Raw genomic sequence first — 12,162 nt, 5'->3', positions numbered from 1 at the left:
TTGGCTACAGTCAGCTGTTTTAACCAATCAGTGACTAGCGCGAACCTTACAGGTCACTGTGACTGAAAGACTGGGGCTGTCTAATATTGACAGATCCCCCACGGATGTATGAGTAGACTCTACGTGCATTATCATTGCAATTCTGCTTTTCTACAACTCCAACAGCAAAAGCTTCGTTAAAGAATCTGTATTATCCATTAGGATGTTCATCATAATAATGGCTTTAAATTTTTTGGGTTTAAAAAATAATAATAAATATTTACTGAGTGCATTGCATACTAGCAATAAGTCCTTGACCTGTTACACAAAATATTGGTAGTTCTACCTGAGCTGTACGTTGCTTTGTGCAACTGCTAAAGTAGGTCACACAGTGAGCACGTTGGTCATGGTAATTCCCATAAGCCCCCTGGCATTTCCTCAAAGGTTACCTAATACACGATACCGTCCAATTGCAGGATCCACTGTGGTCGATGGATTTAACACAAACGTGCATACAGCTGTGTGTAACTTCAAGGACACCGTAGAAATGCTGACAGTGCCACCTAGAGGTAGTGGTGGAAGAGCTTCAGGCTCTTGGTACGTGAGTGGAGAATAGTAAGGATCGAAGTAAGAGACTGCATGTGTGGCATAAAAACAAAAAACCAAGATGAAATTTGGGAAAGTAGGGTTTATTAAACAGCCTTAATAAGAATTTTATAAAATGCTAATGTTCTGTATGAAAAAACATCATGTGAAGGAATTCACACAGCTGGAATCCATTAGAAATACATTCAATTTCTTAAAAAACTATAATGCATTTTTAACACTTCACCAAGCCTGGTCGTGATTGTAAAGTAGTTTTCAGCTTAGTGCATCTTTCATTTTTATTCCATTTTATTTTTTTCCAAACAAACTGTTGAGGGGATCAGGAAAATATAGGAGGTCTCCGTGAAACTATCAGTAACAAATCGGAAAAAGTAAATAAAGATAAAATAACCGCAAACTGAAAAGGAATAAGCAATGGACACAGCGGGAGTAAACAGGCAGGTGCAGCGACAATGAGTGTCTTTAAATGAAACCAAAACTATAAATGTATACTTTTCTATGCTCTATGCTCAAACAGCCTACTATTTGACTCCATCCCACATCTTTGATAACTGTGAGATTTCAGGCCACGTCTTACAAACCAGAATGCGGGAAACCAATCCAATTCCTGAGGAGAAGTTCAGCTATTTTCGTACACTACGATTTTCTGTCTTATCTTCTATGTGAGTCATGAGTTTTCTTACTAGAGGGTTGGTTTGGCTGTTCACTAATCTCAGAGCCCAGGAATGCAGAGCATGAGGATGTTTTTTTCCAGGCATCGGTTTTGTTTCTGTAAAACTGTTTAATTAACAAAAAATAAAAGCCCCAAAAGAGAAAACACATAAATCATAAATCAATCAATTATGTGGAAATGATTATCTAAGTATTTTAAAGTTGTGTAAAAGTATATATAAAGAAAGAGGTTAGAGTGGAGGAAATGAAGGCAGAAACATGATCGAAAGGCAAGAAATATAATATGTGTTTAAGGTAAAAAATCAAAACAAAAAACCCCCAAAATGATTTGATGCTGCAAAAAAATATGGAAGACCTTGATGTTGGGCCGCCACATTCTCTTCTGGAGCCATTCACATTGAGCTAGACTTCCTTAAATTAATGGAAAAGGTTGGACCACAGACCAGAGGACAGGGACTCTGTAAACATGAAGACACTGTGCATACAAGACACTTAATCTTGTGCAGGGTTTAAAAGTGGCATCAGATCCAGGCGAGAGCGGGCACAGAGCTGAGATTCATGTCCATGCAAGGCCCCCTCCCCCGGGGACGCCCAGTTTCCGTTCTTTGACTGGTCACTTTGTGATGGCAGCACAGGAATACTTCAGCGCATCAGTTGCTCTTGAGCAGCTCGATGCAACCCTGCAATAGAGCCACGCTGTTCTGTGGACACAAAAGCAACAGAACATTCATTGGGCTTGAGCAAAGCTTTGTATCACATGCTTGTAATGACATGTAAGCTATTTATAACTTTTTTTTTTTACTTAAATATTTGTCTTTATTAAAATTTTGCCATTTGTCTCTTGGAGCATTGAAGGGAAAAGATGATAGTACATATGCATCTTCCTTTACTTTGCTGCTCACCTTGGCGTGCTTTATCTCAAGCTCAGCCATCTCTATGAAGTTCTTTCTGAAGGCCACGACTCGTCTGCCCTTGAAACTGGTGAGTTCTGTCAGGATAAGATTGCGGAGTTTAAAAAGAAAATGTCACTTTAGACACAAAGAAACGAGTACAGAGGCAGTCTGCATCGGTTACGCATGAACACACACACCTTTCTTCCCAGATTCTGAGAGCTTGTCAAATTTCTGCAGGCACTGCCGCTGGTGTTCCTCCGCCTGGGGAATATCCTTGCTCTTCAGTCGGGCCTTATCCAAAGCTTTGTTAGAGTTCTCGTAGTCAGCCAACGCCCGGGCTCGTCTGTACAGAAGGTCCTAAAAACCATGTTAGAAATAGTTTTACGAGATGAATAAAAGTTTGCCAGTAGACCTAAAGAAGCCGTTCAACATGCAACATTTTACAATATTCAAATTGTTACTGTTATAAAAAGGCATGGACAATATTGAGTTTAATTCACAGAAAGCAGGAAGTGCATTCCTCATCTATAGTTTCTTTCAACTCTTTCACATACTGAGGAAAGTAGTTTGCGATTACTTGTGCTTAGTGACATGGTGTGCTCTCCTGCTGAAAGTGGCCATCAGAGGATGGGTTCCCAAAGAGTACCAAGAAAATATCCCTCGCACCATTACACCACCAACAGCCTGAACCGCTGATTCAAGGCAGGACGGATCCTTGCCTTTATGTAGTTTACACCAAATTCTGACCCTACCATCTGATGGTCGCGGCAGAAATTGTGACTCATCAGACCAGCCTACTTTCCAGTCATCTATTGACCGATTCGGTGAGCCTGTGTGAACTGCAGCCTCAATTTCCTGTTCTGAGGTGACATGAGTGGCACCCACTGGAGCTTTCTGCTGCTGTTGCCCATTTGCTTTAAGGTTTGATGTGCTGTGCATTCAGAGATGCTCTTCTGCGCATCTTAATTGTAAGGAGTGACTGTTTGAGTAACTCTCTGGGTTACCAAGCCATATTCACCGGGGGAATTCCCACTCGTGGGATATTTTCTCTTTTTAGCACAGTTTTCGGTAAATGCCAAGATGGTTATTTGTTAATATTAATGAGCAGTTGAACAGCTGCACCTTATAAAGTGGCCATTAAATGTATATAGAGTGAGAGATACAGCGACTGGGCACAATGGTTATAAATCTGTCCAAGCTGTGTGAAGACAGAAGATGAACATGTCTCACCTTAGCAGCTTGGATGTCTCTCATGTAGTATCTCAGCAGCTCTGTGAGTTTTAGGTCCTGGTCAGACGCCACTCTTCCCTCCACTTTCTGCAGAGACAATATTATGTTCAAACTAAACCAGAGCAGAGTAAGTGTCACTGCTTGTTATTAATTAAAGCTCTACTTACTCTAAACTTCTCAAACAAGTCTGACAGCTTCTCAAGATTTCTGCAGGAAAAAAGAAAAGAAATCACTACAATGTCACACAGAGCCATGCTCTACATCTGTGTAATAACACATATTTCACGTGTTGCACTCACTTCTTATTTGCTGTCATATCATCAGCTGCGAGACTGTTCAGAGTGGCAGAAATGTGAATATAATCATCTGCAATATCTGTAACAAGAGAAATATCAAAATGTAGAAAATTGCACACATAAATTAAATCATCCAAACCGAGTAAATGCTCTAAGATAAACATGACATACTTTTGTGTGCACGGGTCATTTTCTCTGCTTTGGCAGTGGAATCTTTGATCTTGCTGTAATAGTCAAGCAAGAAGGTTTTTTCCTGCTCAAAAAAGTCATCAACTTCCTGCAGGCGAAACAGAAAGACACAAAAGTCATTAAAGAAGTGGCTATAATGCTTCACGTGGGACACTATCCAACATTAACTGCAAGCAGACTGTGCATAAGTCTCACCTTTACTCCTGAGATAAGGACTTCATCAGCTGACTTTACCATGTTTTTAAAGAATCCTCCAAACATTTCCTTTGCATTTTTTCGCCTCACACTGAGCTAAAATGACAGAATTTGAACACAGTAATCAATAATTCTGTAATTTATTAATGAGAACTTTATATATGATGCTTTGAAAAATAAGGACTGAAATAAGGCTGCAATGATTCATTGAGTACCATGTAAGTAGTTTGACATGGAGCGTCTACACACGTTGAAGAACAGAAGCGGAGCTGTTATCGTTAGCGACCACTGCACTCCCCATTAAAACCTTTATTAGGAAAAAGCTGGCGGGAGTCCCTCATCAAACTGCTTGTTCAACAAAGCTCCAGTGTAAAGAAAAGAGAACTCTGTAGCTGCCCCCATTCACCGCCATTTGTTTTACACAGGATTTATTTACAGTAAAGCTACAGAAGTTAAAATAAAAGTGTATGTGTGCAGGTGAACCGTTAGCTTAGTGTGACATGATGTTTAAATTATGCAGCTGCTGAAGGCTGATGGCAGCTGTCCTACTTTCTATCACAGCGATACCTGCAGCAAGCAGGGGTGTGTCTAAGGGGGAGCATGGGGTGTACTAGACAATATTTGTTTCAGGGCTTAAATGACATTATTCTACAGACTTAGATTACCAGATTTATGAATTCAATTGTATTAAGTGCTATTAAAATTACAATTTCTAAAATAAAAACCAATGAGCAGTGATATTGTGATATTTCTTTTTTGATTATTTGTTATTCCTCATTAATAATGACAGAAGTATTTTTATCCAATTAATTGATGGGAAAAACTACATGTTTACTTAAATAATCAATAGTTCAAGCCCAAGACTTTAGTATTATTTGTGAATCTACCAACATTTCATTACTTTGCATAGACATTTCTAAAAATTGTATACAGAATATTTAACACTTATCTGAACTCTATGGCTGCTGCTACTGACAGACCACACAGATAAGTGTGCTGATCACAGCAGGATGCAAACCATGTGTCATAAACTCTACTTCCTCTCTTTCCAACGAATAACCCGTGAAAGGAAGTCAGCACTAAGAGGAACTCACATCCTGGTCATACTCCAAGAAAATCTGGAAGTTTCTGTCTTTGCTTAAAACAGGGTGAGAAGACAGTCTCTGCAGGAAGATTTCATGCACTTGGACAGTTTTCTTAAAGACGGCCAGGTATTCACTAAAAAAATACAAAACAGAATATATTACATGGACATTTTTGGTGAAGTGGACAATATTTTACATACGTAGCTTGCTAATAGAAATCTAGCATGCCATGAAGATAAAAGGATACAAAGAAAAATCCAGTTTTTTGATTTGAGTGTCGCACTCACGCCTCCAGCTCCTGTTTCATTTTAGTGTACTCCTCTTTGGTCATAGTGGCTTCACCTTCCCCCAGCTTGTGCATCTTGTCTCTTGGGCTGTCAAAGTCAGGCTTCGGGGGTGCTGGTGGAATCTGTGAATAATGAATCAGGAAACAAATAAATTTTCACTGATAGTTAAATGGTTGTGAGGCTTCAAAAAAAGAGAAAAAAAGTCTATTTTATACTTTTGGAATTTAAGTTTGCGTTTATGGTTTCTGTTGGTTTCTGAGTGCAAACGATTTAAAAGTTAAGTTGAACTGTGAAATCAACAGCTTCTGTCTCTGGGTGTGAGCCATCTCTGTAAATAGTTCTACGCACTATTAGGCCAGCATAATCCTCCGTCTCCACCAGAGTGTCATGTAACCAGATGAAATCTTCATGCTGCCTGGGAACAGAGAAATCCGGCTTCTGGAAAGAGCTCAGTGTGGTCTGGGAAAACAGTTAATAGCACTTTGTAAATATTACTGACAACATATCAGCAAACACTATTATAGAAGGGATTAAAGGCTAGGATTAAGTTTAAACGTTGTTCTTTCTCACTGTTGAGACACAAACATTCTTTTCCTTTTTACCTTTGTATGAACTGTAAACTTGACTTTGTCTCTTTCACAGAGTGCATCGGGAATGTCAATAAGAAGAGAGGCATCATGGTTTAGGTCCACAGACACAGAGCGCAACTGAGGAGAAATAACAGACCAAAAAACATAAACACATTGCTTTTGTGTGTGAAGTCATTTGGTTTTTAAACATTGCTTTTAGGACATATTCAACAGTTCTTGCCATTTTTGACTTATTACCCCTGATGTTTGGTTTGTGTAGCTCGACAATAAGACAGGCAGAGCTTATTGAATCCTGTATTTTTAAAAGATGGCTTAATAATACTCATCAAAAGACTGAGATTTTGCATTTGGAAAACGAGAAGTGTCCACAGAGAATCGTATGTGTCTACCAATACACATTCTTTCAGCTCGATTTGGTAATCAACAGACCTCAATAACTCTAGGGTCACTTCGCTGACTATTTCTTTGTATTGGATATAAATATTTTATGCAACGGGCACAAACAATCTCATTTGCTCATGTTTCATATTTCCCAACTGCAACAGTACCAGTAAAAACTTGCCACTAAAGCACTTCTACAAATCCTCAGTGGCTGCAACTTCACAATATACAAACATCTCTGAGGCATATTGTAAGCAGATACAGTGCTGAGCCCAAAGCATTCATCCTGATTCAACACCCAACATGGAATTAAGATACAAACCGAATGAAAGCAACTATGAAATCTACTGAGCTCAATCTATAGACATTATCAATTTTAAAAAAGAACTAAACATTTTATCTAAAATGCACAGGGATTCAAGACAAGTGTACAGAACTGTGCCTCCAGATGCGCTAGTCCTGCTTGAGCTTAAAAACTAGGCCCACACCCTTGGTAAATAAAGAGTAAACATATCTCATCATTTACAGTCTTGCTGGACGAAGCGACGTGTTACACTTTACTGACAGTTTATAAGATATAGCCATCTAAAATTCCTGCATTTCCTCAGGTTTTGTTGCAACTTGTGATGAGGTTTTAATGCTACTTTGGTATTTTTTATTTTTATTTATTTTTTAGCAGTCTAACTCGACTGACATAAATGGTATGATTCAGCAGCACCACAAGCTACATCTGTCAAAGTTACTGTGAGGTTTAATTAGCATCTGTCAAAACAGCAGAAAAAAAAACTTCACATACAGACCACACTGCGATGCCAGTGAGCTTTGTGCTGCACAGCAGCTGAATACACCAGTTTGTTGGACACAAAAAACAGCAGAAGCGCCACATTCATGACATTGGTGCCTAGCCGAAAATTACCGTCTTTTTATTATAAGCGTTGAATTACGCGGAGGAGGTGGGGGAGTCAGAATTTAGCACCGGCTAAGCGACTTTTCTGTCGCAATGTGTTGCATGTTTAGACGCGTTCGCTGCAACAAATTTTATTAGAAAACAAAATCCCCACCCCAACCAGGAGTTTTAAAATACCGTTCCTGACAGTCTCGTCAATAAACTGTTGGCTAGCGTTAGCCGGAGGCTATCGTTATGTAGAACGAAAAGAACTCAATAACTTAGCCAGAAAGCAATCGTTAACGTTAGCTATCTTGGTGCTGACTATTAATGCAATTTTTATTGCTACGAAAGGTTTAACCTACCTTTTCTTTACTGTTTTCATCTATTGATGTCATAATGGCACTCAAATCGAAAGAATGCCAGGAAGACGATCACTAGAATAACACAACTATTTGCAGGAAGCGAACTCTCTGGTGGCTAGTTAGCTACCAAAACGAACTGTCAAAACGTTTTTTCGCCCACATCCCAGTGACGACAAATTCAATCCCGCCTCACATGAATATGACTGGACAGTGTAGGAATTTACAAACGCTACGATTGGCTCTTCGCTTACTCAATCGCATCACACTCCTGTAAAAAGTTTTCATAAAGCACGGGCATTGTGATAACTTATTTTTTATAAACAGCAGTGTCACACCTTTTTAAGTAACGGACAGTTGCGTACTAACGAACAAAAAAAGTAAAAGGACAGCTCAGTCAACTGTGCGGCAGAGTAAATAATTCGACGGATGTATTTTGATGTTACACCGCACATTATGGGTAACGTAGTTTATAAGGTCGTAAGTTTATTCGTTGAAAGCACCGCTCGGAACTCCATTTCCCAGCTACAGGATATTGTGTAACGAAAAGGCGCGTCGTTCAGAAACTGTCCGATTTGTTTGGAGTCACATGAGAACATGTTGGGGCAAGTACCACCGGTGGTGAAAATAAATACAAAATCCTTAAATATACTTTGAAGCTTCAGGCCCGCTGTAGTTGCCTGTAGTAATTTAGCCAATAAGATATCGCCTTGTTGGCCAATTGTGTGAAAGTCTCCAGAATGTTCACTTTTAAACGAGTTTTATGCGTCAGAGGCATCATTGTACCTCAAAGCACCTCCCTCCCCGTGAGCCACTTTTCTGCTTATCATTGTTTACGATCGTCAAAAAGACGCAGTCCGTACAGTTCAGTGGACACAGAGCGCTACTCTTCTCTCGTGAAGTCCGTCATGTCGACCAGGGTCAGTTCTCAAACTCCGGAGACCCTCCAAGCGGAAGATGACCAAATGTATGGACCTGTTGTCAAAGCCCAGACTCCTACAATTGCAAAGACGAGGGTACCCAAAGTCCTTCATCCATTCTTAGACTGTCAAGAACCTATAGAAACAGAAGAGCCAGAGTCAGGACCTCCAGCTCGGATTTTGTTAAACAGAGGGCAAGGCAGGTCTCTGGTACCAAGCGTGACCCGCATCCTTCAGCAGACCCTCTCCCCAGACCAGATCTTCTACCTGGATAGGTGGAGGAAGAAAATGATTGCGGAGCTTGGAGAGGAAGGCTTCAAAGAATACAGCCAAAGTAAGATATGAAAGACTTGAGTTATCTTAGTGTGAATGTGGTGAGATCAAATGAAAAAGTGACTCTGTCTTTTTGTTGTACTTAAAAACAGATTTATTTAGGCAAGGGAAGCTTTTCCATTCAGCCTTGGAGGATGTTCTTACTTCACATGCAACATGGAAGGATAGAAGTCCTTCAGAGTATCCACCTGAGGTACAGGGATACATGCAGAGTGTCTCTGACATCCTGGAGGACATCCGAGCGGTGAGAGCTATAGAAAGCACCGTACAGCATGAAACACTGAACTACCTGGGAGTTGTGGATTGCGTTGCTCGCTACAGGTGAAAAAACTGATTTCCAGACCTCTTTTCCACACCAGGCTTGAGTTATTTATCTTTTTTTAAACTAATTTCCTTAACTTGACTCATTCAAACTTTTTCCTGCAGGGGTGTACTATGTGTTATTGACTGGAAAACTTCTGATAAACCCAAACCGTTCCTAAGCAACACGTACGATAACCCTCTTCAAGTGGCGGCCTATGCTGGGGCTTTGAACAGTGATGCCAACTACAAGTACCAGGTGATCTACTAAGATAAATGATGTGATTAGCTTGTATTTTTTTTTACAAAGGTTGCACTGTTCAAAATATATCTTTGTGATTACTGTGTGCTGCTGATCTGTTCCTGCTGCAGGTTGAAAATGGACTCATTGTTGTGGCATACAAGGATGGCTCTCCTGCCCATGCTCACCAGCTCAACTCAGAGCTGATGTTGGAGTACTGGAAAACATGGCTGCTACGACTCGAAGAATTCACAGAACAAAGGTAAAGCAGTCAAGAGCAGTTTCTCATTTTACTACATTTTGTCACATTGTATATAAATTTTACAATATATGTATATGAAGTAATTACAGTTACAAAAATCACAAATGCCACCAAAAGATTGAGTTTGTGTCTGGATGCTGGACGTTAAGCACTGAATTACATTCTTATGCTCATTTGTAGTGCAAATAATTTCATGTTTTTTCCTTCTTCATTTCAGATCCAGTGCAGAAAAGAGATAAGCTGTAGAGACAAAAAAAATCAAGCATATTCCAGAGCAATAAGAGGGCCAAAAAAAAGAGCTATTAACCCATAAATCTAGCTACTATATTTATTCCAACTATTTTCTAACAGAATTTGCTCACGTTGTGACTGTAACTTATTAACAGAAAAAGGTGTAGCATAATTTTGTTTTACTTCTACTCTGTCCCTCATTGAAATATTTGAAATTCATTTACTCTAAACCAGGCTTCCCTGTAAGAGGGATCTTCAGTGAAGCCCAGGTTTGCAAAGAGCCTGTAGGACACAGCGTTCTCCTCTTCTATGAAGCTGTAAACTGGGTAGCCCAGTGCATGATTCCTCTTGGCCAAGCTGCTGACCAGGATTTTGGCATAGCCTTTCCCTCTGTGCTCTGGCAGCGTGTAAAGCATTCCTATAGCGCCTGATGCATAGGTCAGAATCCAGGATACAGGCTTTCCTTCAGCATCCAGCACGCAGCAGGAGGGGAAGTTTGCAATCATGTTGCGGATCAGACCAACGGCCACATCGTCCTTTCCAAACTTCCACGTTTGGCTCACCAAGCCAATGTGCGATTCATCAAGAGAGCTGACTGAGATCCCTGAACTGACATGGAACAGAGCAAAGCTTGTATTATTATCAGGACGTAAAAGTTATAATTATGCGTATGTGTAAATAATACCTGTCAACAGGAGGAAGCCTGCTCACATCTTCCAATGTCATCAAGTAACATTTTGCCACTCTTTTACAGGGTACACCCTTTGCTGATGCCACTGCTTTGAATATCTCAGTGTGGGAAACACTGGTTCCTTTAACACAAGTAATCAAAACCTTATACATGTGAACCTGTTTTTGTCTTTAAAAATGATTTATTAAAGATTAACTTGCTCCCAACATGGGAAGTGCAAAGTTTAACCATAGATGTGTCCCAACTTTTTTTGTTTTGCAGTGCCATATCTTTCTATCACTAAATGACATACCATAACACTTTGAACACAATGAAAGACAATACCATTTTGAAAGATATAATTCCACTTTGAAGGTAGAAGTACATAAACACCAGGCATTAGGATGACTTTTCATTGGCTGGTCTAATTATTTCATTGAAAATCACTTGCAGTAATAGACTTCAGTGACCATATGCAGGGCTGCAGTGTGGGAGCCAGCGAATAAACAGTTTGAACTGATTCAGTAACAATGCAAACAATAAGAGAGCTTGTTGCCATTACCAACACAAAAGTACTTGCTCCAGTCAAAAACAGATGACTTGCTGAGGATTTCTTCTAGAACAGCAGCATCAGTTGCAAAAAGCAGTGTATCTTTGAAGAGGTCACTCTTCTGGAAGAAAAATAGACACGTGATCTGTATTGGCATTTAAACAATGTATTGTGTGCACGCAAGCCCCCCCTGCACAGACAGTACCTGTTCACCGTGTGGTTTGCACATAATGACGCGGAACTGTGGCCACTTGTCCACTAAAACCCGGCGTACAGGGTCGGATCTGACTCTGTTTCTGATCACCAGGAAACCGTAAACCTTAAATTAATTCAGTAGTTGGTTATTTGCAGTACATTCAGCTCCTTGTAGAAATAAACATATAACAGATTTAACCGAGCATACTTGCTGCGACATGGGTAAATATTTCTTCAGCTCGTTTTCCGCTGTTTTTAACTGATCTTCGGACAACTCAAAAGCCATTTTTCTCCACTCAGGAAAAAAATGAAGCGTACAGTTCGGTAAATCGCGGAAGTGATCGGAAGTCGGGGGTCTACACGACGACGGAAACGTTAGCTGGGATTGTTTCTAAAGGCTGAGGTTGTGATTCGCACTTTCGAGGCTTAAAGTTGAAGAGGAGGCACAAAAAACCCGCCCCCACATAGAAACTTGTTGATTAACTTTCAGATTTGTGACGTTTAAAGATATTTTGAATGTACACGACCGCTTTATTAGGTACACGAGTGATGTTTCTGTCATGATGTTCCACCATGACAGAAACTGGCCATTATTTAATTTTTTTTACAATATTCACAGATTTTTAAACTTTTTTTTCAAGCACATGTAGCCTAAAATGCCATGTCCCTAGCCGTCTATGTTTAACTTCAATTACCAATATAAGTTATATATAAAAATAAACAAATAAAAAAATATAATATTCTACACCACCAACATCTAGTGAGCAGCAGCTATCTTGTTGATGCCCAAGGTTAAAGGGATATATCCA

The 12,162-nt window shown here is 39.9% G+C and overlaps 3 protein-coding genes across 3 annotated transcripts; 1 reads left to right on the top strand and 2 right to left on the bottom strand.

Moving 5' to 3' along the window:
- Nucleotides 1-649: 649 nt before the first annotated feature.
- On the bottom strand, nucleotides 650-7,930 carry snx5 (sorting nexin 5). The gene is made up of 13 exons (XM_082557689.1): nucleotides 7,655-7,930; nucleotides 6,035-6,139; nucleotides 5,781-5,891; nucleotides 5,433-5,554; nucleotides 5,155-5,278; nucleotides 4,061-4,156; nucleotides 3,848-3,953; nucleotides 3,680-3,755; nucleotides 3,548-3,587; nucleotides 3,381-3,467; nucleotides 2,348-2,507; nucleotides 2,160-2,245; nucleotides 650-1,958 (listed from the first exon to the last, which is right to left on the bottom strand). Exons 1-13 carry the CDS (start codon nucleotides 7,685-7,687, stop codon nucleotides 1,908-1,910), a joined length of 1,197 nt encoding a protein of 398 aa, XP_082413815.1. The 5' UTR covers nucleotides 7,688-7,930; the 3' UTR covers nucleotides 650-1,907.
- Nucleotides 7,931-8,214: 284 nt separating this feature from the next.
- Nucleotides 8,215-10,037, top strand: mgme1 (mitochondrial genome maintenance exonuclease 1). Its single transcript, XM_082556881.1, has 5 exons — nucleotides 8,215-8,905; nucleotides 8,997-9,225; nucleotides 9,331-9,463; nucleotides 9,577-9,707; nucleotides 9,925-10,037. Exons 1-5 carry the CDS (start codon nucleotides 8,392-8,394, stop codon nucleotides 9,944-9,946), a joined length of 1,029 nt encoding a protein of 342 aa, XP_082413007.1. The 5' UTR covers nucleotides 8,215-8,391; the 3' UTR covers nucleotides 9,947-10,037.
- On the bottom strand, nucleotides 9,711-11,806 carry LOC309720209 (glycine N-acyltransferase-like). Its single transcript, XM_082556882.1, has 5 exons — nucleotides 11,562-11,806; nucleotides 11,364-11,477; nucleotides 11,171-11,279; nucleotides 10,624-10,750; nucleotides 9,711-10,547 (listed from the first exon to the last, which is right to left on the bottom strand). Exons 1-5 carry the CDS (start codon nucleotides 11,637-11,639, stop codon nucleotides 10,136-10,138), a joined length of 840 nt encoding a protein of 279 aa, XP_082413008.1. The 5' UTR covers nucleotides 11,640-11,806; the 3' UTR covers nucleotides 9,711-10,135.
- Nucleotides 11,807-12,162: the final 356 nt, after the last annotated feature.

This window comes from Aulonocara stuartgranti (genome assembly GCF_965226115.1).
Source record: "Aulonocara stuartgranti genome assembly, chromosome: 13".
In the NCBI taxonomy this organism is placed as follows: domain Eukaryota; kingdom Metazoa; phylum Chordata; class Actinopteri; order Cichliformes; family Cichlidae; genus Aulonocara; species Aulonocara stuartgranti.
Note: the sequence above shows the minus strand (reverse complement) of the source record. Positions and strands in the feature narration are given on the sequence as shown.

Bases quoted from the DNA above. Each gene is read 5' to 3' on its own strand.
- mgme1 (XM_082556881.1), top strand. From the start codon at position 8,392: ATGTTCACTTTTAAACGAGTTTTATGCGTCAGAGGCATCATTGTACCT. The intron at 9,226-9,330 runs GTGAAAAAACTG...TTTTTCCTGCAG, and splicing joins GATTGCGTTGCTCGCTACAG to GGGTGTACTATGTGTTATTG. The intron at 9,708-9,924 runs GTAAAGCAGTCA...TCTTCATTTCAG, and splicing joins GAAGAATTCACAGAACAAAG to ATCCAGTGCAGAAAAGAGAT.
- LOC309720209 (XM_082556882.1), bottom strand. From the start codon at position 11,639: ATGGCTTTTGAGTTGTCCGAAGATCAGTTAAAAACAGCGGAAAACGAG. The intron at 11,280-11,363 runs GTACTGTCTGTG...TTTTTCTTCCAG, and splicing joins GCAAACCACACGGTGAACAG to AAGAGTGACCTCTTCAAAGA. The intron at 10,751-11,170 runs GTAATGGCAACA...CTTGTGTTAAAG, and splicing joins GAGCAAGTACTTTTGTGTTG to GAACCAGTGTTTCCCACACT.
- snx5 (XM_082557689.1), bottom strand. From the start codon at position 7,687: ATGACATCAATAGATGAAAACAGTAAAGAAAAG. The intron at 5,555-5,780 runs GTGCGTAGAACT...CATTATTCACAG, and splicing joins AGGATTATGCTGGCCTAATA to ATTCCACCAGCACCCCCGAA. The intron at 2,246-2,347 runs GTGTGTGTGTTC...TTATCCTGACAG, and splicing joins CTCAGAATCTGGGAAGAAAG to AACTCACCAGTTTCAAGGGC.